General features: G+C 42.6%; 1 protein-coding gene across 1 annotated transcript in view; it reads right to left on the bottom strand.

Annotated features, from left to right (window-relative positions):
• Positions 1 to 22852, bottom strand: part of cep112 (centrosomal protein 112) — a 92777-nt gene that overhangs the window by 26109 nt on the left and 43816 nt on the right. Inside the window, exons 20-22 of the mRNA XM_041062754.1 lie at positions 19078 to 19260; positions 10808 to 11038; positions 255 to 317 (exon numbers count right to left, since the gene is read on the bottom strand). Coding sequence (XP_040918688.1) covers positions 255 to 317; positions 10808 to 11038; positions 19078 to 19260 — 477 coding nt within the window. The remainder of the gene's footprint in view (positions 1 to 254; positions 318 to 10807; positions 11039 to 19077; positions 19261 to 22852) is intronic.

The raw sequence follows: 22852 nt of genomic DNA, 5'->3' as shown, positions 1-22852 counted from the left end.
CTGTGTCTTTCAGACATGGGATGTGTGTATGCACCTTCTTGTGCACTTGTACATTTGTGCATATCTGCTTAAGGGCAAAGGGCAGGGTGGCTTTCTAGGTGTTCAAGAGTGAGTGTGTGTGTGTGTGTGTTTTTCATGTGTACTTCTTCACCTCTCCCATCAGTACATTTGTCCATATTTTCAAACTGCTTGGTGAAAAAAGAGGAATATAAAATGAAAGAGGGGGGAAAAAGGTAGGAGAGAAAACTGATTACCTGGGCAGACTTGGTGAGCTTCTGACTGTACTCCTTCTCAATCTGCTTCAACCTGCTGTTGGTCTGCAACAAGAAGAGAGAGGAGAGTGTGAGAAAGAGATATGCAGACAGACGGACAGAGACACACAATGAGAGAGAGTTGTGAAATTGAATCCTCTGTTAGGAAGTGCACAGAGTCACACCACCCTCCCAACCTACCCATGCTTTCACACACACACACACACACACACACACACACACACACACACACACACACACACACACACACACACACACACACACACACACTCACACACACACACACACACACACACACACACACACACACACACACACACACACACACACACACACACACACACACACACACACACGTTGACCTCTGCCTCTTGGCAGTGTGTCCCTGTGGTGAAGGCCTGTGGCCCCTTGGCACAGCGCCAGTCCCTATGCTCATGTGTGCCAGCAGGTAGTGATGGGCATGGTGCACAGTGGGCACCACTCCTCTTTGATCCCCTGCCAACAATTCATCACTTAACAAGAAGGGGGGCGGGTGGGAATTAAAACTTTGCTGCCAATTAGCTATAGGGAGCAAAAAAAAGAGAGGTGATCGGGAGAAGCTGGGAGACACAACACAGTGGAGACAGAACAGGAGTGAATGGAGATTGTTGTTAGGAGTTTATTGAGCGCTGCTCGTCTCTTTGTTTTCCGTTGTTTCTCTATGGGAAGCTAGCCAGCTGGAAGAAAAGACTGCGAGAGTCTAATACAAGATCTGTCTCCTTTCAGCTAGCTGTGTAGTGATGGCACAGTTTCAATGAGAGGCTGAACGGTGGAGTGAGATAATTAGGTGTGAGGTGCTGGAATTCGATGGCGATGTCAATAGCTGCCTGTACGGATAGTGACAAGGTCTGTAAAAGCACTGTAGAAAGACTAAGGCTCAAATTAATTGGGGATATGCAGTAGGTCATAATTTGAAAGGCAGTCAAGTCTTTACAGGGGATGTGGATCAACTCAAGTTTAATACTCTAGTCTGAAAGTATACAGTAAATCAGTATATGCATATTGTTGAGATTCTTCTGCTATTATTTTGAACACTAACATAATGCATAAATCAGCATTTATTGTCATAAATAAATCTGCTTATTTACTGTCTATAACCTCACAACACTCTTCTTTTTTGCATCACTGTATGCCAGTTATTCTTTGTTCATAACCCAATCAATTTCCCCATGAATTTAACATGTTTTATCTCATCTTACATCTGTAAGAAACTCATAAACCTTATAAACTTCCTGTTCATGTTGGATATACAAAGATAACTATAAATAAAGCTATGCAGAAATTTCTTTTAAAAATGACTTAGATGCAATAAACCTGACTTATACATTAAAACCCACATACAGACCCATGACACAAAACACACACACCCATGCCCACACACTCTCTCACACACACATACTTGTTCTGACAGCCACTGACAGACAGACAACTCACTAACAAACACTGTTTCATTGAATTCACCCCTCGCAGCCATCAACACCTGAGCTTCGTTTGGACTCTGCACCCCATCCAAACACTTCCTGACAAACACCGCTGTCCGCTCTGAGCGGACACACCTGTCACCACGGAAACACAGAGCCATCACCAAGGATACGGGCCTGTCTTCCTGCGCCAGGACTCTTTGAGTGGCGGCCCGCTCGTCCCTAGGGGCCCTATAGCAGCTGATGAGAGAGGGGAAGACAAAGAAGGGTGTAGAAAACGCAAGAGAAAGAACTGTGTGTGGGAGAGGGGCGCAAACGGAGTCCTTCTATGTTTTTTCTTTACAGCTGACGCATTTGTTGTCTCCCTTTACTGCTGCAGGACTGCTCTGTCTTGGCAACATCTTAGCTGCAGTGACACTGGGATAGTTAGTGCTTGGCATTTTCAGCTGTACCTCTACTTCCTGTCCACTGATAATTTGTCAGCAGGTTTATTCTCCTAGAAAAAACACCTGCCCTGAACAAAACATGTCGCTATCAGATGCACCATACTTCTTTTATTTGATGTCATTATCTTTGTAATTTGTACTTATAAAACGGATGTGGTTTTATAGTGAAAACGAAAGTGTAATATCAGCCTCATCTCTGTTACTGACTGTGGGGTAATGAGGCATGTGTGACTCTATCTGCTATCTGTATATGTGCGTGAGTTCACATGTGAGAGTATTCATGAAAACATATGGCCATACTGACATGCAAACATGCTCAGATGCTTCATAAAAACATAAAGAGTTTGCTACTAGCCTATTCCTTTTATCGACAGTCACTCCGGGGAATGGAGCAGGAAGCATTATACAACATCATACATTATACAGCTCAACCATCTTAACACACACTAAAAATGGCTGGAAATAGATGACGATATGGATAGTACATGCAAGGAAAAATAGCCCAACAGGACTGTGACAAATACAAAGGGAAAATCAGAGCTAAATTAAAAGCCCAGCCATATGTGTGTGTCTGTGTGAGTGTGTGCGTGTGTATGTGTGTGTAAGCACTTTCAAAGAGACTACCTGTGCCCTGCCAAAGGCATTTTCGTGCTGAAGGCACTTTGAGGCTGTATCAGGCTCTTCAATCGCCTCTTAATCCTAGCGGTGTGGAGTGCAGCTGCTTTGAAGTGTGTGTGTGTATGTGTGTGTGTGCGTGTGTTTGCATGTGTGTGTTAAAGAGAGTGGAAGTGGATCTGAAGGCAAGGCATGCACCGCTTACCAGAACTTAATTAATAATCTGCAGTGGGAACCAGGCCAAACACATACACGCGCACACTTAAAAAAGGACTGACAGGAGTGGCAGAAAGCAGGGTGACAACTTACTCCCTCTCTTTCTCTCTCCCTCTCTCTCTCTCTCTCTCACACACACACACACACACACAAAGATATGCACACAAGTCACACTTATTCAAATACAGATAATGGACAAACAGGATACATGAAGGCCAAACACACATCCACAGTTTGATCTATAGCTGTTTGGAAGTGGAATTTGCTCAAGGTGTGCAGTTCCATTGTTTGGAATGGACCATTGTATTACTGCTAAAGGAGGAAGAAACCAAAGTAAACATTTCTCAGTAGAGTAATGCTGCCAACACATGACAACTTCTGTGTGTGTGTTAATGTCGGTGTGTCTGTTTTCAGCAGTTGAAAAAGAAAAAAAAAGTTTTTTCAGAATCTAGATCAGAATCTAGACTCTGTTCTGTGAAACCTACAGTCTTGGACAGGATATTGCCTCCATGTGGCATTTTTCTCCGATATGTTTCCAATCATCTCACATTGCTTTAGAGCAATTATGGTTTTCAGCATCGTCCTAAAGCTGAACTCTTGACAGAAGAAATAAAACTACACTCAAAAGCTGCTGACGAAAGGATGATGTCACTCCACACATAGAAGGAGACATAGTAGGACACAATGTGACTACCCATTGACAGGTGATTAGGTAAAGGACAGGGACGTTATTAAGGCGACAATGAATCACAGAATGTTTTCTTTTACTGGTGTTTGGTAGTTTCACCCTGCACGGAATATGACAAATATGACACTCTAGGGAGCTGATTTGCGGGGTTCATTTCTCAAAAAAAATAAAAAAATAAAAATAAAAAAATAAATAAATTGATTTCAAAGAGATGCTTTTCTCCATTGCTCTCCAAAGCCTTCAGTTTTAGTGGCAGCAGTATTTGTAAGCATTCAAAATGATTCTCTGTTCACCACGCATGTCTCTCATAACAATTTGAGTTCAATCTGCCAGTGAGGGAGAGCTGGGAGATGTTATTTGCTCGTTTGTCTGTAATCATTGCTGTCTTGCTGCGCTCGCCTGTGTATCTGTGTGCACGCGAGAGAGAGTTGGTGCTGTAATGACAAGAGGCTTTATTTCCATTTCACAGTTTGCCATCACTGCCTGTCAGTAGTGATTCTCTTCATCCCTGCTGCTCACTGTCAGAGCCGCATCACACACAGTACAGAAATAATGCATCATGGGCACACAGACAAGCGTACACAGATAAACATACATCAAACACATAGACACACACACACAAAATACCAAATGTTCAGTGATTACACACTCAACCAGCCAGTGCTTGGTATCAGAAAACCAATTACATCCATTACCATCAGTGTGAGTGGGCTTAACATTTAACCCACATCATAAGGTCTAGAAAAAAAAAGTTTGTTTGAGGTTCTGAATGCTTAATGGATGAAGCTGCTTGTAGAACCACAGATTGCTTTAGCATAATCAGGTGGACAGACCACAGAAAAGTGCCTCAGTCGTGCTTTTTGTGTGCACAGATTTGAGTAAACTATTTCTTGGACGAAGGTCCTAACTTAAGGAAACTTAAAGTTTTTTTTTCATTTGGTCATTTAACTGTGTTTGACCAGGTGACAACAATCTGTTTTTCTAGTTTTCTGCCTGGGTAGACCTCACTTCCTGTCTATTTACGCCTCCGCCCCCCCCCCCCCCCCCCCGATCGATACATCTACCTGATGCTCAGATGTAGGTTGATTTTGATTTAGGAACTTAACCCCAAAAACAGGGCCCGGTATTGCGATGTCCCACTTAAAACTCCACTTCAAACCAAAGTATAATCTATAGCGTGCAACAAGATGGGAGCTGCCTGACGCCATGTTTTAATGCGATTGAGAAAGTGTGTCGCTTCCCTCCCTCCTCTTGGATGACTTCAAAAAGTGAGCAAGGGAGCTGTGTGATGTTTTTTTTGGGACGGCAGATCCTTTACTTTGACTCTTTCATGTGCTGGGTGACTCACTCACTCTCTCTCTCTGCGCCGCCGGGCCCGATGGTGCACTGAGCTCACATAGGTATGAGCATGCGTACGCGCACACAAACACACAACATATGTTCATACACAAACACAAGAACACAATCTCTAGTGCATTAAAACGCTTTAATGTGTGTTTGTGCAGCTGCTATGATGTAAACATCCACTAACAGCAGACGAAGCCAAATACAGACACACAGATCGAATAATCTGACTGCCCTGCACTAAATATTCTAAACTTTACCTCTTTCTCCCCTTAAATCAGATTCCTCGCTCTGCCTCCCCCATCTCTTTGTCTCCCAGTTAGTCTGTCAGTGTGAGGTGAATGTGGGCCCTCTTTGATCATCCCTCAGCCTGTGTTTCTCTCCTCCTCGTCTAATCCATGACCGACTGAATAATGTGATTTGGTGTATCTCCAAATGGCAGAGGACCAACCTAATAAGTCAGCAGTGACAGCGGGCAAAGGAGAAGAACAAGACGTGGCTATGACAACAACAATGACAACAACCTCGTACCACCATCTTCTGGCTGAGAGAGAGAACAGTACGCTAACTGAGTCTGAAAGTAAATGTCTCACAGGGTTGGGGATTGAAGCTTGTGTGAATGGTTTGATATGGATGGTAACTGTTTAATAAAACTGCTAATGGATGTACTAGAACATCTCCTTGGTTTCACTTTATGCACTCTAATATTCTAATATTAATATTTCTATGTCACCATAGGAGGACAAAACCTATTCTTTCCTTCATTTTATAACAGTTCTATTGACCTTGTCAGACCTTGTGGACATTCTCTTTGCCTCAATGAAAACTAATGGACAAATGTACACAGGTAAGCTCCACACAAACATCTGAAGGAGGAAAAAGCACGAAGCAAGCCAAGGTTGGCACTGTGCTGGAGTTATAACTTCTGTGAACATTTAGAAAATCAGCTGTGCATGTTTTGCTCTAAAAACGCCTTGGGTGGTCTGTTCACAAGTGCACAGTCCTAAATATGGATGTGAATGCAACAAGAACATGCTGAAAATGCATTAACATCCAATCAGTCAAACCACATTTAAGCATGGTCAGAGACACATGTGTCCACACATGGAAAACAGTGTGAAAGTAGATGCATCTCCAGCCACATAAAAAGACTGCCTATTCAGCTCTGTGCATAGCACAACAAACAAAAAGTTATATACAGATGATTTTCTTGTGCCAAACAACTTAAATGAGGTTTTGAAGTCTGTGCCCGAGCTGAGGTACCAAACAGCAGCTGCAATCTTCTTCTCCAGCTGCACTACGGAGCACAAACAAGATTTTTATTTTTAAGCAACCCATGATGGTCTCTTAAAAAAAAAAGAAAAAAAAAAATCTTGTTTCTTATTTCTCACTGATAAAATCAAATGTAGGCAGTGAGACAAAATCTGTTCAAAAATGATCATGTTAGACATACTGACAAACTGAATGAAGTTGCATAGGGAATATCTGGATTCAAGATGTTAGATCTAGAGAAGGCCAGCAATGTTCCCAAAAAATCGCCAACAAACTGATCTTACCCAAACAAACAACGGATCAGATGTATTGACAGAAAAAAGTGTCAGAAAAAAACACATTAGCCACATTAGCTATTATATTTTGTTGTTAATTTCTATTCTTAAAGAAGTTGTTTGCCGCCAGTGATGTCAAAGAACTTCAGCTCCTACAGTACCTTTGGCGGTCATTGTCATCTGAAAGCCCTTTACAGCTGCAGTGTCATGTCATAATGAGCGGAGACACACAAAAGAAAGCTCCATCTCCAGCTTGGGGACATAATCTCATTCACTGTCTGAGCCAACCTAACTTTTAGAGGAAAACCTCTACTACCACAAAGAGAAATACCTGAGGAAAAACAGAGACAGACTGAGAGACAGAGGCCCTTCAAACCTGAGCGTTCTAATGCTCAACATGTATGTGTGTGTGCGTGTGTGTGAGAGGAGCATTGTCGTGACTTTCATGTCTAGGGCGTCACATGGGGCATGACCAGGGGGACACTGGTTCTGTCACATAGGGAGCAGTGATTGGCTACTGCATGCCAAAAAGCTAATTTCTCATTGGCTGATGTTCGCCTCCAGGTGGTTTTGTCACACTTGGTTAGGGTTTGATGAAATGCCCTGTCCCTTTGATCCAAAGTGAGAGTAGGCATGCGCATGCACATACACACACACGTACTACAAATACACACAAATTCCTATTTTACTACTTGCCTGAGGAATCATCAGAAAGTGTGGACCTCACCCCGTCCTCTGTCCTTTTTGTGAATTTGCACTTTTTATGCACAAGCATGGTCACATTTACACCGCAATTAAAGCCACAAGAAAGAGGGTACTTATTAGTTATGTAAACATACCAAGTACATAAAAGTATGCACTCTCTCTCATACACTCACACACACTCAAACACAAACACCCAGGCCCACACAACCATATCAGACAAACTTTGCACATCTAATCTCCTCTAGCAGTTCAAAGAGCCGTGCTCTCCAGACTAAGAGTAAATATGAATTCAATGTTCCAGACGTTATTCAGACCTCCTGATCTTTTGTCGCACATGATCTCAGATCTTTAGCAGTGACAAGGAGGGAGTGAGTAAGATACAGCTGTGTGAGGTGAAGAGGTTCAACACAAAGACCTTTTCTCCGCTAACCAAACTTTAATTTTTAGGACCTGTGTTTAATATGCTAGTGAGCATACAGAAGTGTGCGTGTGCAAACATGTGTGTGCATATGCACGTGTGTTAAGAAACAGTGTTCCCACACTTCCTCAAAGCCTAGCCCTGATTTCTGGTAAGGCCAGCTCTTTATAGAAAGCTCTAATGTTCTGGGCTTTGCCACAACTTGAAGGCAGAGGGGAGGACGTGGGGAAAGACAGATGGACGGTGGGGGTGTGGAGGTGAATAAGAAAGTTAGATAAGGAGGTGGTGTGAGTGAGAGGCAGGATTTGTGCTAACTGTAGCCCAGAGATGAGGCATCTTTATCAGGCACAGAGGCAGCTTCACAGGCCCCTCAGTGGAGCATAGAGATTGGGAGGTCTGGGGTTGTGTGCATTCATTCTCACCCATGAAAACACACACACACACACACACACACACGCACACACACGCACGCACACTTACAAAGATAAACTTCAATAGCAACCAGACTAACCCTCCCCCACCCACACCTTCTCCTCAGCCTACCTCCATCACTTTTCCTTCTCTCCTCTTTTCTTTTTGGTGAAGCTCAAATGTATGGAACTATCTTAACGTCTGATCTTATCTCCTCTGATATTCTGTTTCTCATTATTTCATTCCAACAGCTCCGACTGTCTACTCCCAAAACATCCCCCCCATATCCCTCTCTCTCCCTCTCTGTCTCTCCCTTAAACGCATGCGTCTTTGATGAGAATCCATTCATGGATTTAATGGATTTCTCTGGCCTTTTTTCCAGGATCTGGGAGATGTGTTCAAAAAAAAAAATGAAAAGCTGGCCTGCCCAGGCTCTGCTTCCAAGAGCATGGTGGACTGCAGAGGACAGCATTTCTGTCTGCATCAAAAGAATGAGAAATTTTCAGCTTACAAAACAGGGCGAACGAGTCAATATGGATCTGAGGCCTGGCTGACTTCAATCCCATGTGAGGGGAAAAAAAAAACTGAACGCAATGAAGTAGTGAAACTTTTCCCTGCCCACTCCGAAGTCAAACTTGGAGACAGATTTGAAAGTAGAAAAAAGGGGAAAAGTAAGACGTTCAACCTTTGGTGAGTTTTTTTTTAGAAGCATGCACTTTCAGCTGACAAAAAAGGACAGAGAAATCATTAATCTTTTTCATGAAAAAGTGAAACTAGCACATTGCTGATAGTGTTATTCGTCTAAGTTCAACATTCAGCCTCACTGCTTTGAATCCACTCCAGATTCCCCAACAACTGTGGGTCATTTTTGTACAAAGAGAGGGAAGAGAGAGGGAGGACCTAAAGTGTGCCAAAAAGATAAAATAACTTTTAGCTGCAGAACAGCCTTCAAATCCAAAAAGGGACAGATAGGAAAATAGCGTGATTTCTTCAAATGAGGATTACCCTGTAATAAGCACACTCTTTTCTTCGGATCTCTCTCCCCTCAGTACCCCTGGTTCTGTGTGCCATATGGAGCCAAAATGGCCGCCTGGGTGCTTTGGAGGTAACTGCATTCCGGGGCTAATGCTGTGCAGCTGGCGCGGGATGGTGTCTAATGAAAAATGCGTTCTTTGATGGGCCCTGCCGAGGGATTAGGTTCTGATCAACACCACCTTAGGTCAGCTTCCTGCTAGACCAGCACAAGATTATGGGTGATTTCCCAGCTGTGGGTCCAGTTTCCGTAGTGGTGAGGGGAACAAACATCACACAGAAATAGAGAAAGAGAGAAAGAGGGGACCTCAGACGTTCTAATTGAAGTACATCCTGGTTCACCTAGAAAGCAAAATGCAAAGCTAGATAATGTCTCGACTGAAATACTGTGGATTCTCCTGCATGACTGACCCATAAATTGAGTCTATAGTGTACATTTCAAAACACTCCATCCCATTATGGTAGAAGGGTCAACAAAAAGATGTCTTAAATAATTAATTAATTAATCAATTAAGAAATGTATTTCTTCAAAAGTACTGCACATTACCATATTGAACTTACTGTTTAAGGATCTAGGATGTAGAAAAGTGCTCTAACTGTAATGTGCTGGGTTTTATTTTGTGTTTAGGACAGAGCATCTCAATAAGTCTTAAAGCACCGTGGGTCTATTCATGCCACTGAGAACATTAAGATGTCTGATCTGTACTGGCAGGACACAGTGGCAGATCTTTGCTACAGTGGCAAACCCAGGCAAGTCTTCCTCCCATGGGGGCGGCTGTGGCTCAGCAGGTAGAGCACTAATCGCAGGTGGCGGTTTGATCCTCGGCTCCTCCTGTCCACATGTCTAAGTGTTCTTTAGTAAGACACTAAACTCCAATTGCTCCTGATGGTCAGGCCATTGCATTGCCTGGTAGCTTGCTGCCACCGGTGTGGGAGTGTGTGTGTGCGAATTGGTGAATGAGAGGCGAATTTTTAAAGGCTTTGGATAAAAGCATTGTATAACTAGTCCCAGTCCCACACACACAGACACACAAACACAATCTGTTTTTACTGTCAACACTGATAAAAAAGAAAAGAAAAAAACAAAACAATACAGACAACATTGTTGTCTGACAAAGGTCTATTTGAGAAGGAGACATAAACAGGGAAAGACAGAATAACAGTGGGAGAGGAGGAAAGCGATACATAAAAAATAATCTTAAGCTTGAGCATGGAAATGTTGCTAAAACAATACAAGAAAACACCATCTAGATCTAAAAGAAACAGTCTGAGATCTGTCGCAGGTCTCTAAAAACCTAACCTGACTAAGGTGTAAAGCTGACCTAGCCACCTCATGCCCTCTCTTCAGAGTTCTCTTGGACAACCACCTCTGTCAACACTTTCTGTAAGCAGCAGTTAATACAACCTCTCTACTTTGGCCTGTCTTTCTCTCCCTAATTCAGCTTTTACTGGCTATTTCAGGCTTGAATGTTCTTTCTATTTTATGTTAGCTTCTGCTAGTGAATCAATGAAGGTGTCACTTTTTTTACCTTATTTTAAACAGGTACTTATCCATAAAGGTAACATAATGCAATTTGTAACGCAATTTATGAGGACAGCATGCTATCGGAAACTGACCATATGTCATCTTTCCTCCCCCTGTCCTTTACCCACCTTTTCCAGAGCAGCGTCCCTCTCCTGCTGGTGGCTTCTCTCAAGGTCGCTGCGGATGCGTTCCATGTCAGAGCGGAGCCGGGACAGGGATGCCTCCTTATCCAGGAAAGCCCTTTGCTTTTCCTCCTCACGGAGCAATGCCAGCTCTGCCAGCTGTTGCTTATGCTGGGTGTGGGCCCCCTGGAGTTCCTCGCGTAGACTTGACAACTGGGCTTCCAAATCTGAAATTGTCTGGAAAGAGACAGATACAGAGATGTGTAGTGGATTTAGTTAGTGATATTAACTAATGCTCTGCATTATTGGCTGACAGAAACATGTTGGTGGTAGATGTACTACATAACGTAAACTGTCTTCTGACTGGTCAAAGTCATATAAGTATTTAATGCCTTGTCAATGGTCTGGCTGGATCACAGGCTGGGACAAATATGTGTGAGACAAAGAGAAACAGAAAGAGCTTCTGTGTCCTCTAGGGTGAAAATACAGAAACAAATATCTCCAGATTACATCCTTACTTGCCATCAACACCTATACATTAACACTGCATAATGACAACACAAGGAGAGGAGTTAGTAAATGTTAATACACTGTAGAATGACAGGTATGAAGATTTGAGTAAACAGAAAGACGGCTGCAGAGAGATTGAGACACTGTATCTTAGTGTGAAGGAGTTCCTCTACAGTTTAACAAAGCGTAAGAAAGTTTCACAAACATGTTTAAATGTTTCTGGTATCCTCTGTGCGGATGTGTGGGGGCTGCTGCGATGGCCTGACCCCTCTCTTGACCTTGCTTTCTGAACTGCTCAGCCTTGAATGTGCCCAGAAGAGCCCTTTAATAGTGCTGCCAGTGAAAGTCAACATTACTTAGCAAGAATGGTAATAAGTACAACCCCACGGCCTCTGAAACACCAGAAGTAAGACTAGCCTGACACATGCAATGAAGTTACATCTCAAGAGGTTGGGAAATGTCAAAAGGATAAGATAAGCTTACTGTTGTGTCAAAACTGCATCACTTAGCTGGTATAATGAAGATTGTTCCACATAATTTTAAAATACAGGATTCAGTAAGAGGCCATACGATATGTGCATTTATAATGTGACATGGGTCATTTTTGTTACAGTAGTAGTAAGTTCACTGTTCTACAATAACCTCTTTGTAGTACATAAAGAGGACCAAATGTATTGCATGTATCAGTACAACATGATAATTCCCTACAGTTTACAATAAGAAATTAGCTAAACGCATGTGTTGCAGTGGCAGCGTTTCACACTTTCCTTCCTCACTCTGCAGCTACTGCACATCCTCATTACTTGACTTTGTTTACTTTCTTTCTTACAATGTGTGCTCTGCCTCCTGCCGCCCTCCCTTTCCTAAAAAGCCTGGGCATCCAGGACAATGCCATGTTAAGGCAATCAGACAGAAAGTGTCTAAAGTGTCTTTTTTTAGAGGGCACTGGGGAGAATCAAAGAGACTTCAAAGGAGTGTCACAAAAACATGCAGATGCTGTGGCTCTGTGTTATACCCCCTGCTACACTGGCACACACAGACAGATCCACTTGTGCGCACACATTCAAACACAGACACACGTGGTCTAGCTGTCACACACACATACTGGCAGCCAGCACATTCAGAGAGAATGCGGTAAAAAAAACACAAACAAACACACGCAATCCTCGATTTCTATGTCCCACTCCCCTGTCACTCAATATTACCAGTCTCACCGCTCTGCTTGTGCCTTCAAGGGCAAGCAGCTATTAGATCTGAGCCCTCAAGAGACTTTAATGTATAATTCTCTCTTTAACAAATGTGGATGATCTGTCTTCAAAAAAATCTTTTAATAAGTTAGAGTATAATCTTCCAGAACAGAGCCATTGGCAATGACATTTCAGAAACTTAAGAGGCCAAAAGAGCATGTTTCATTTGGAAATAAGTGAGCGCAGGCGCTTCAACAGGCCACACATTGGCATGCTGAAGTGGATCTTTGTGAAGAAGCAGCTCTTGGTGACAATAGGAGTGTCAAATGAAATATACTGGGTCACACCGTGTCAGCTAAGAAGACAAAAGACTGGCACAACGGAAGAGTGGAGAAGGATGGGGGCGCTGGCTAACAGGCTTTATATGTTCAGTCAAGATAAAATGTCGCAAAGTCAAGTGCAGATGTAAAGTTCTACGCTGCATTTACGCTCCAGACATTCTTAAAATAGTGTGTGACAGAGGTTAAAAACAGAAATAAATACTCTTCCTCAATAAGTCCAGGGTGCTTTTTATGTTTCCTGATAACATTTTAACCCATGTGTTACTGTCCATGTCTTACTGTCCCTTCAAATTGCTTTATGACAGTTGTTTATACAACATGCTTTTGGGATGGAACAGCCAGGATGTGCTGGTAATAAAACTGGAGGTGTTCTACCATTGTTTGATTACAGCCACAGCACAGCTGCCACTCCTTTTCACTGCTGTTTGACACGCAAGCCTTCTTTGAATGAAGAAATGAATTACGTTTTGTTTTGATAAAGAGTGTTTACATAATTAAAAACAGAGGGGTCTTTGTTTCAGAGTGATTTCTTATCTTTGATTAACTTGATTGAACAAAAAATAAACGACTGAAAAGTGTTTAATCAGTTATCTTCAACATCATCTGAGTCTTTATAGATTAATCATTCAACTGGTGTATTAATTAGGGAAAAAATTGCTGTAGATTTATGTCATGTATTAAAAAGTATTTTGTCAGATGTGACAGTAAATCTTAGGTGTAACTAAGGGCATTTATAACAGCTGTATTCCATCTGCACATCCCACTCTACCAGGACACTGGTAATGTGAGTTTTGGCTCACAGGCACACCTAAATGGAACAAAGCCATAATTTAATCATATTAGTTACACCTGTGTTCTTCTTGTAATGACGACTTTAGCAGTTTGACATAAGCAGGTTGTTACGTGCCTGGATGGCCTGTGTGTTTTTTTTCTTCTCTTTCTCCTCCCCTGCCCTGCTTCACAGTGCTCCAGGTGAAGATTCAAATGGTCTGGCCTGACCAATCAGCACGCGAGGCCAACTGATAAAAGGAGGGCACAACAATGGCTCTCTCTCTCTCTCTTTTCCTCTGGTGGCATACGGCGGTTCAGTAAGTGTGGAGGTTGATTGTGGACAGGTGAGTCTGGGGGACCCTGTACATTTTTTGCAGCACACAGGAATTTCCTTGTTTAAAGACACTAGGTTATTGGTTGGTGCCACCCCCCTGTATTTTGTTTTCTTTACCTTTTTAGCTAGCTCAGCCAGGTCTTTTGTTTCCTTTGTTTTCTTAGAGTAGTTTGTAATCTAGGCCTAGTTTTATTGTAACTCTTTTGGTTTTCTTTGGCACAACCTCTGGTCCACATCTCCCCCACCTTTTCTGTTTTGTTTCAAGATCTAAGTGTTGAATAAATTGACGCTTGATGCCACCGATACTGACTCTCCCTCAGTTCTTTGGTTGCTTGCTGTTACATAACTGAAACCCCTAGCTTCCACCAATTAAGGTTGTAACAAGGTGCACAGGTGGGAAACGTTTAGCTTTAACTCTGTTAACCTTTGGTATAAACCCAATTTATGTGAAGCTTTCATTCTTTATGTTAAATGAAGCTAAATACCTCTTGCCTCTAGGTCCATTATTAATGTATAGACATGAGAGTGGCATCAGTCTTTTCTTCTAACTCTTGACAAGAAAGCAAATAAGCTTATTTCCCACAAGGATGAAGTATTGCTTGCTCTAACATATTTTTCTCCATTATCTGTTCACTACATTTACTGGTTGTACTCTGCTGTGTTGAAAACGAGGAATAAGCAGCCATGCTGCATGTAAGTAAATGTTGAAGCACATTACGTACATAATTACAAAGCACTGACATTGTTTTAGCAATATAACTGACAAATAATGACCAATAAAATAACCTGACAGTTTCTCCCTCAAAAGAAAAACAATTGTATTTGTTTTAAATAAAATTTATACAATACATATGCATTGCTGTGTGATATTTGACTGAACTAAGCAAAGTAAACGTAAGAGGTAGGCAGGTAAGAGTGTCGTAATGAAAGTTTCACTGTTGTCAACTAGATAAAAATTCATCTGGCTGAAATCCAAGATGTGATGTATGCACATACTAAATGGCTTCAGGGTTTGAAAGAGAGAATGCTGTAACACTCAATACATCACAGAGCATCAGTACGCTCTGAGGACTTCGCTCATGATCAATCGTTCTGGATGAAAAAAAAATATACAAAAAACTCAGCGGAGTTCTAACATAAATACTCAAATGTATATGGGAAGACGTGATGAAATCATTTAAAGAATCACAGTGACATGCCAGCTCAGTGGGATACTCATCAGCTACTGGAGATTACTGAGTAACAAGACACGACTCACTTGACAATAACAGATCTCAGAGACATTATACACAAGCACTGAGACAATCAATGTCCAAACTGGTCTAGCTCTCTGCCTTGTTCTCTTCATCAGACATCCTCTTGGCTTTGACTTAGTCTGTCATCACCCTCTTCATTTGACTCGTCTTAATCACGTACTTAGGATTGAAATGCTTTGAAAAATTGACAGCATCATTATTTAGTCGACCACGGCCCAGGAGAAAGACCTCACAAGACTCTCGCTCTTTCCTATGCTGTTTGAAGTCCAGATGGTGTGTACGTTCCTTTAGAAAAAGACATAATTATTTGAGAAAATAAAACTCACAAAATGGCTTTTGAGGAGGTGCTGGTGGAAAAAATATGAATGATGGGTTTTGCACTGAACCAACAAATTCTGTTGTTTGCAAAAAAAAAAAAGGCTTCATATTAATTTATAATGCTGGCCCTAGTTTCTGAAGTGAAACTCTTACTAATGTTTAACAATTGAAAAGACTCACAGACACAAAATGGAGTGCATTAAGAATAATAGCAACAGTGATATATATTTGTTTTAACATATAAAAGAATGAATCTTTACTTTCTCCAAAAATACTTTTTAGAAGATCAGAAAAAGAAGATTAATTTTGTAGAAAATATAAATAATGACAAAATCCTACAAAAGTTTCTAAGTAAGTTGAAAATTGTGGAATTATTAGGGGAAACTTTCTTGTCTAGTGCGACTTTTCTGTGAAATATGGTTTGCCCATACTATGTTAAACATGACAGTGGTGCACACAGGTGGATGTGCACACATTGTACAGCTTTTCTTCACAATATTTCTAGAAAGGAGGCAAAAACACTACACCAGGATTTGGGCGTCTTTGAAGGTATACTAGTGATGGATACCCAAAACAGTCCATGAAACTCCTTCGTCCTCTGGGGGGCATTGATCAACAGCTAACAGAACAACACAGAACCTGCCATGGGCAAACATGTTTCACCAGCAAGATATTTCATCATTCTGTACAGACAGCCAACTGAAAGCTTCCTTTCACGCTGTGGTGTTTTTAGAAACGGTTTAAGGAATAGTTTATTCTTCTAAGAGAACGGCAAGATTCAGGTCCACAAGGCTGGGAACTGTGAGTTAATCCCCTGAGTCAGTGGGAAGCCGACTACACACCAGCCATTGAACCCAGCTGCTTAATTTAATTCATTAGAGATTTTATAACGTGTAACATATAAGGCTCAATCAGTAGAGGAAAGGAAAGATGACTTAACGTGTGAATGTAATCATCCTGAAAGAAGTCTTGTGTATACAACAGATGGGTCACATAGCTTTTATACCGTGCAGCAGCTGCACAGTGGGTGAAGTCAGACTTTCTTGGATAACAAACTTTAGTGGGACGAGGACAATGTGTCCCTGTGTACGTTTTTTAGCTCTTCCCTCCAGCCGCTGCTACGACTCATTGGTTTTCCTTCTCAAACACAAGGCAAGAGACTGGAATGCTATTTATTACTGTCCCACCACATCAAGGGGATGAGTGGGTATTACTCATCCTGAGAGTGTGTGACTGACATTTGCTGATCCTTTAGCCAGCTTCCTAGCTGCAACTGTCCTTCCACTGTTTCCAGGAAGACTACGAGAAAGTGCACAGAGGAGAGAGGCAGAAATAATGAGGCCTGGATTCAGTCGCCACGGCACATTTTTGGGTTGCCTGTTACTGACATGTCACTTGATGATAATATCCATTGTCCATCTGATCCATGTGGTGGGAGTGTGTTGTTTGATGGGCTGGGGAAAAGTCCTGAGACTCCCAGAAGCAAAAGAGAAATGAAAGAAGAAACAAACTTGTAGCATGTGATGGACAGGGAGTGGTCTCTGTTTTCTGTATGTGTCAAATCACATCTTCACCAGTAGTTTTATGTGTTTAAAATCATACCAGTGAAGGGAGGGAAGGAGCTCTCAAGGGGTAAACAACCTTGGTAATGCAAAAGCGTTTAATAATAAGTGGCTTCGCTCAATGTAAAAAAGCTCATCTTTAATACATATCGGCTGGTGGTGTGTCAGCTTCTTGTCATTTTAATAGCACATCCATGGAACAGCGCTCACACAGGAAATCAACCCAACTCGCATCCCCAGCGGGTTCAGAAACCCCACAATCCTGTCCTCCATCTTTCCAAGGCCTGAGTGAAAATCTTGATTTCTGTCGCTTCAACGTCTGACATTAGGCAGGCGTCTGATCGCTTCTCAAAATGCTGCACAAGCAAACAGGAATTAAGAATATGAGATGAGTACTGGGGAAGTTTGTTTTCTGTCACCTCTTGAGATCCTGAGATTTGTCAAACTACGCGTCATTTTGACATGACTAGGACGGCATGTTATCAGCAGAAATGTCCCGTTGTGACGGCATCTCCAGAAAACCAAATAACACACTAGCTGGTGCCATTGGTGCTGCGAAAGACATCTCCCAAAAAAATATTAGAAAAGGGAACATTAGAGCAGGAATAAAAAAGAAAAAACACCTTTCCCTCATGTTATGTTGCTAGCTTTATAAAAACATTTTAGACTGCTGTGAACCAGTACAGTATTATACTGGTATGGTGGTATAAGAGCTGTCTATAAAATAATTACTTTAATATGCCACAGACCCAGAATATTTTGACATCTGAGCTAAACAGAAGTGGTCATTTTGAATTCAGTTTCACTGTTAACAACTAAAATGTAAACATAAACAAAAAAAACAAACACAGAAGACAAAATGATTGCAATTTGACAAATTCAGAGTCTCTTAAGTCTTCTAAAATTATTCAAATTTTACAAGGAAGAACAACTTTGAAAAAAAAGTTGTCGTTAACGGTAAATGTAAATTATCTCTTAAATAACAAAATAAAATATAAATTAGTTAACGTTAAGCTCGATTTCTTTGCCATTCATTAGGTGTCTGGCATCATTTGTGCCCACATTTGGCGTGAGAACATTTTGTCCTCAAATATTACACGTCTGTCTGAATCACCATCTCCAGCTAATGGCAAATAAACAAAATTCTCTGCATGCTGACAATGTCCATTTAATCAGAAAGCCTGAAGAGTCAAACACATCCCCAGTTGGGGGCTGGTTTGTCAATTGGTTTCCCACAGAGCCCCAAGCTAGCCCAGGCTGGAGAGAGGCGAAGACAGAGCGAAGGATATGAGATGAAGACCTGCTGCTGGTTTGGCTAAATGGAAACAGAATTGCTTCTCAGTGTCAGGGATGTCCATTAATATAGACCCAAATGTCAGACACTCATTGTGGCCGTCCATGCTGTAATAAGGGAATAACCACTGTTTTCCGGAGGGAAATGGATACCTGCGGTGAGAAAAGAATGCCACGCAGAGATACACTTCGGTGGGAGTACAGGACGCTTGACGCTGGTCCACAACCATAAAGCGGAAAATAAAAGAGAAATTCAACCCAGGGTTTTGGAATAAAAGCTCGGCGCTCAACGGAACAAATTTCTTCTGCTTCATCTGGATACCTGTGGTTTCCAGATTTCAAGTCTTTACACTTCTATCACGAAACTCTGCTGCGATTAAAAAAAAAAAAAATTAAAAAAACAGTAAAGTTTTTCATTCATTTCTTTTTTTTTTTACTTTTTCTTAAATGTACTGTTGTTCTCACCCAAACAAAAATAATTTTTATTCAAATACCAATATTTTAATTCTCATGTACGCAATCTATAAAATTATTTCCATCCTATTTCAATATCTGTCTAGCTTCAAGTAAAAAGTGTCTTAACCCGCTGTGCTTTTGAAACCCCAGGAAAACGTCAATGGGCAAAATACAAAATGGTTGTCCACGGGAGAGCGGTGGGTCAGCATGTGTGTGTGTGCGAACGTGGATCAGTAGAGACCCCCTACCTGGGCATCGCGCTTCCTCCACTCCTGGGTGTGCTGTTGGTGCTGTTGCAAGGCGGCCCTGGCCTGCCTCTCCAGGCTGCTCACCTCCCGCTGGCGCTCCTGGACCAGGCTGTCCTTTTCCGCGCTGTGCTGCTGCTGTAGCCGCGTCCTCTCCTGCTCGTGCTGCAAGCGCTGCTCAGCCATCTGATTGGACAAGCAGGCAAAGAGAGACTTCATCAGCCAACACACACTCAGAGCAGTCCTGTCGTCATGACAACTTGTCCATCCACCTATCTATCCATCCTTTCTTCGTCCTATTCCTTCTACCGCTTCCCTCCACCCAGAGCACCCATGTGCCCAGCCAATTTGGTGAAACTGGTAGGAAGGCGGGAAAAAAAGCGAGAAAAGTTTCTCCGCTTCCTCACGTTGTCAGAAGACAACATGATGTGATGTGTTTACATCTGGCTTGCTCCCCCCGCCCTCCCACCTCTCCTGCCAATTGTACAGACTGGCCCTCTACGTCCCACTCCTCTCTCTCTTTAAATCTGTCCCCCTCGCTGTATTCTGCGATCGGCATATAAAAGAGCAGCTAGTTTGGGCTATGCATGCAAGCTGGCAGGGGTTAGCCATCTGGCTGCAGTAACTACCCAATGCCCCATGCTATGCGCCTGACAGCATGTGAAAATCGGCTTAGGCTTTGACTATGATGATCATTATAAACCCAAACTTAGGAAAAAAAAAAAAACTGGAGCGGGATGTGAGGACAGCAGATACTTTGAGGAGAAATGAGAAGATGCTAAAACATTCCTGATACTGCTTTAACCTGTAACTGTATTCTCAGGGTTAATTGAACCAGCTTCAGATCCATTCATTAATCAATATCAGTTTCCATGTTTTCACAGAAATGGATTATTCTCCAGCAGCAATTACTAGCCTGCTATCATTGGGTTCTATGCTGCTAGAGAAGGACATCAGTAGTCACAGCATAGGAAGGACCTGTATGGACCAATCAACATGATGGCTTTGTTACGGTATAAACGTACAGTAGACTTCAGTCTCACATGAGTTGCAAACAACTAAACACAATACAGTAGGAGAAAATAAAACACTTCCAATGGGACGTAAAGCCCCAATTTTTCAGGGCTTAATCACCCTGTCAGTTGAAGCAAGTCTGTATCCCAGTATGGGTCACCTGCTGAGAGGTGAGTCTTGCCAGCGAAGCTCCCAGCCCCAAGCCCCCAAGCCTTTCCCAGGCTCTGTTCCGTTCCCACTCCCCCATGGCGGGGGGACCAATGACCCCCACACCATCCTGCCGCGCAGCCCCAGCCGGAGCCTTGAAAGGACAGCAGGGGCCTGGGGCCCATTCGCCTCCCTGCTTTGAAGCTAATCCCTTGCACATTGTGCTTGACGGCACCCTACCTGGCCTGCCAGAGAAGTGGAGATCCACAGCCTCTATGCCCGGTGCCTGTTCTATCCACGGCCCTATCTTCGGACGTTGTGTGCTATTCAGAGCAGGTGATGAATGAGGGGCTATCTACAGGAAGCCGGATTCTGTCCCCAGCACTGAGGGGAAAGCCACAATAGACACTTCATTTTGGCAGCCAAGAATTTACCCTTCAGCTTTTGGGAAAGCTTTGCTAAATGCCCTCTAAAAAGGGCAACTGGAGGATTTATAGCTGGATAAAAATGTATTTTATCTCTGTGGCTCAGTTGGTGGCATGGCAGACACACAAACACACACACACATACGGTACACCCACAAGATACCTCACACACATGCCATTTTTCCAATACATGACAGAACACAACAAAGCTCCATTAGACAAACACTATGCAGAATGTTAGCAACATCTTCCACATGCCGCCACTGGCAATGCTGATTTTGTCTACGGTACATTCCACAAATTTGCACCGCCTTCATTTTCCACTCCAGGACATAATAGATACAAATCAGGTCCACAGCAAGGATACGTTGTCCCACAGGGATAGTCAGACTCATACAGTCAGATTCATTTACACACATTACAGCTGACAGACTGATAAGCAAGCAATTGCTTCGAGAACTCCCCAGCAGGACATTCGGTAACAGAAATTGTGGGAGGACATCCTGGCTTCCTGATCGCTCCTGTTTAGATTCTTGGGCCAAGGGGGTTTTGGAGGAAAGTGGGGATCTGAGGTGAAACGAAGATGAAGAAATGGGAAAGATAGATCCATTGTGAGGAAAACATCGTAAGAGAAAGACGGAGAGGAGATGACAGAGAGCAGACCCAGCATGGAGCCTGGTTGTGACATCACGCAGCGCCAGCGTGCAGTGGAGGATGCTGGGTGCTGCGGTTCTTAAAGAGACCGGCGTGGCGCTTATGAGGGAAGACTGAGTCGGTTACAGCACAGCTTGGTGCCACAGATACAGAGTGGGCTGGTTTTACTGCACAGCACGACTCCTGTCAACCTAGGTTGACATGGTTGTGTGTGTGTGCATTGCGTGCATTGAGACAGGACAGTGAGGTAATGGGTTTCTTTCAGCCCCCCGGGGGGGGGGGGATCTGAAATGTTTGGAAAGGAGGAGGGAAGAGGAGGGTGTAGAAGAGAGTGGAACAGAGGCCCTGTCTAGTCTCAGCAGGGGAGTTTGGGAGGAGAGAGAGGGAGGTGGAAGAAAGACAACCTCTTATTCCTCACTGTACGGTTGGACCAAAGATGGCCAGTGAGTGGCGCTGGGTGTGGATATGAGTGCGTGTCTGTCTGTGTGTACGGCATGTACACTTGCATTTCTATCTTCTCAGCTCCTTTATTATCTATTGTCCCAATCTAACATCTGAAGAGTGAGGCTGCTGAACATTTCCCTTAACTCTCAAGGTCAAGACTCCAAATCAGCCATTTGACCTCACTACGTCACTCCAACGTCAAGAGGCAGAGCTCTGTCAAACCACCATGACGTCCAGCTGCCACGAGGGTCAGCTGGAAAACAACTCCTTCATACATAGTTCCCTTTTTAAAGTCTCACTGAAGCTGCCCTTGAGGGAATGTTCTTTTGTGAGCATCTGAATGAACAAACTTGACCCCTGCAATCTTGTGACACCAGTGTCTTTAGAGTGGAGGCATAACGCACACATGCACACAAGTATGGAAGAACAGGTCCATGGAAAGTACTTGTGATCACACTTGTGTGTGAAAACACAGTATACAGAATGTACACACAACATAAAAAAATGGTCCTCAGAGTAAAAAAATCTCACATCTTTAAGTGCATACTGAGACACATTTACTCTCTTTGTCTGCCCTTCTAACTGTGTAGCTAATGTCACCACCACTCATATCGGCACCATCACAAAGACAGGCTCTTTATCTTTATGTTTTTATCTTTAAGACAAAAGCTTTCTGATGTGCTGCTAACCCTGTGTAGTTGTCTTCAACTGTCAACTGCACCCCCACTATGAGTAGCAGCAGATGATAATCGTCACTTGAATATTTTCTGCAAAGCTTTGATTGCTTACCTGTTTTTCACATGAAATAGAAAACTGTGTGATTCCTCAGAACAGCATACTGTTGTTGGCACTCAAAACACTGATAAATGCTCAGTTACTGAATCATTTCATAGGGATAAAAATTGGATATAAATACAGTCTGTTTAACGGTTTAACCAGTGTTGTCTGATTTCTATGACAATGTACCCTTGCAGCAAGAAGTGAAACTTTGTATTTCCCACCTTCCTCAGATTTGTTTTTAACCATTCTTTAAAAAAAATTTCGATAGAATGAATACTTCATACATCCCATTTAAAGTCATTTTAAAATGTACG

Source organism: Toxotes jaculatrix, chromosome 18 (assembly GCF_017976425.1).
Source record: "Toxotes jaculatrix isolate fToxJac2 chromosome 18, fToxJac2.pri, whole genome shotgun sequence".
Taxonomy (NCBI): Eukaryota; Metazoa; Chordata; class Actinopteri; family Toxotidae; genus Toxotes; species Toxotes jaculatrix.
Note: the sequence above shows the minus strand (reverse complement) of the source record. Positions and strands in the feature narration are given on the sequence as shown.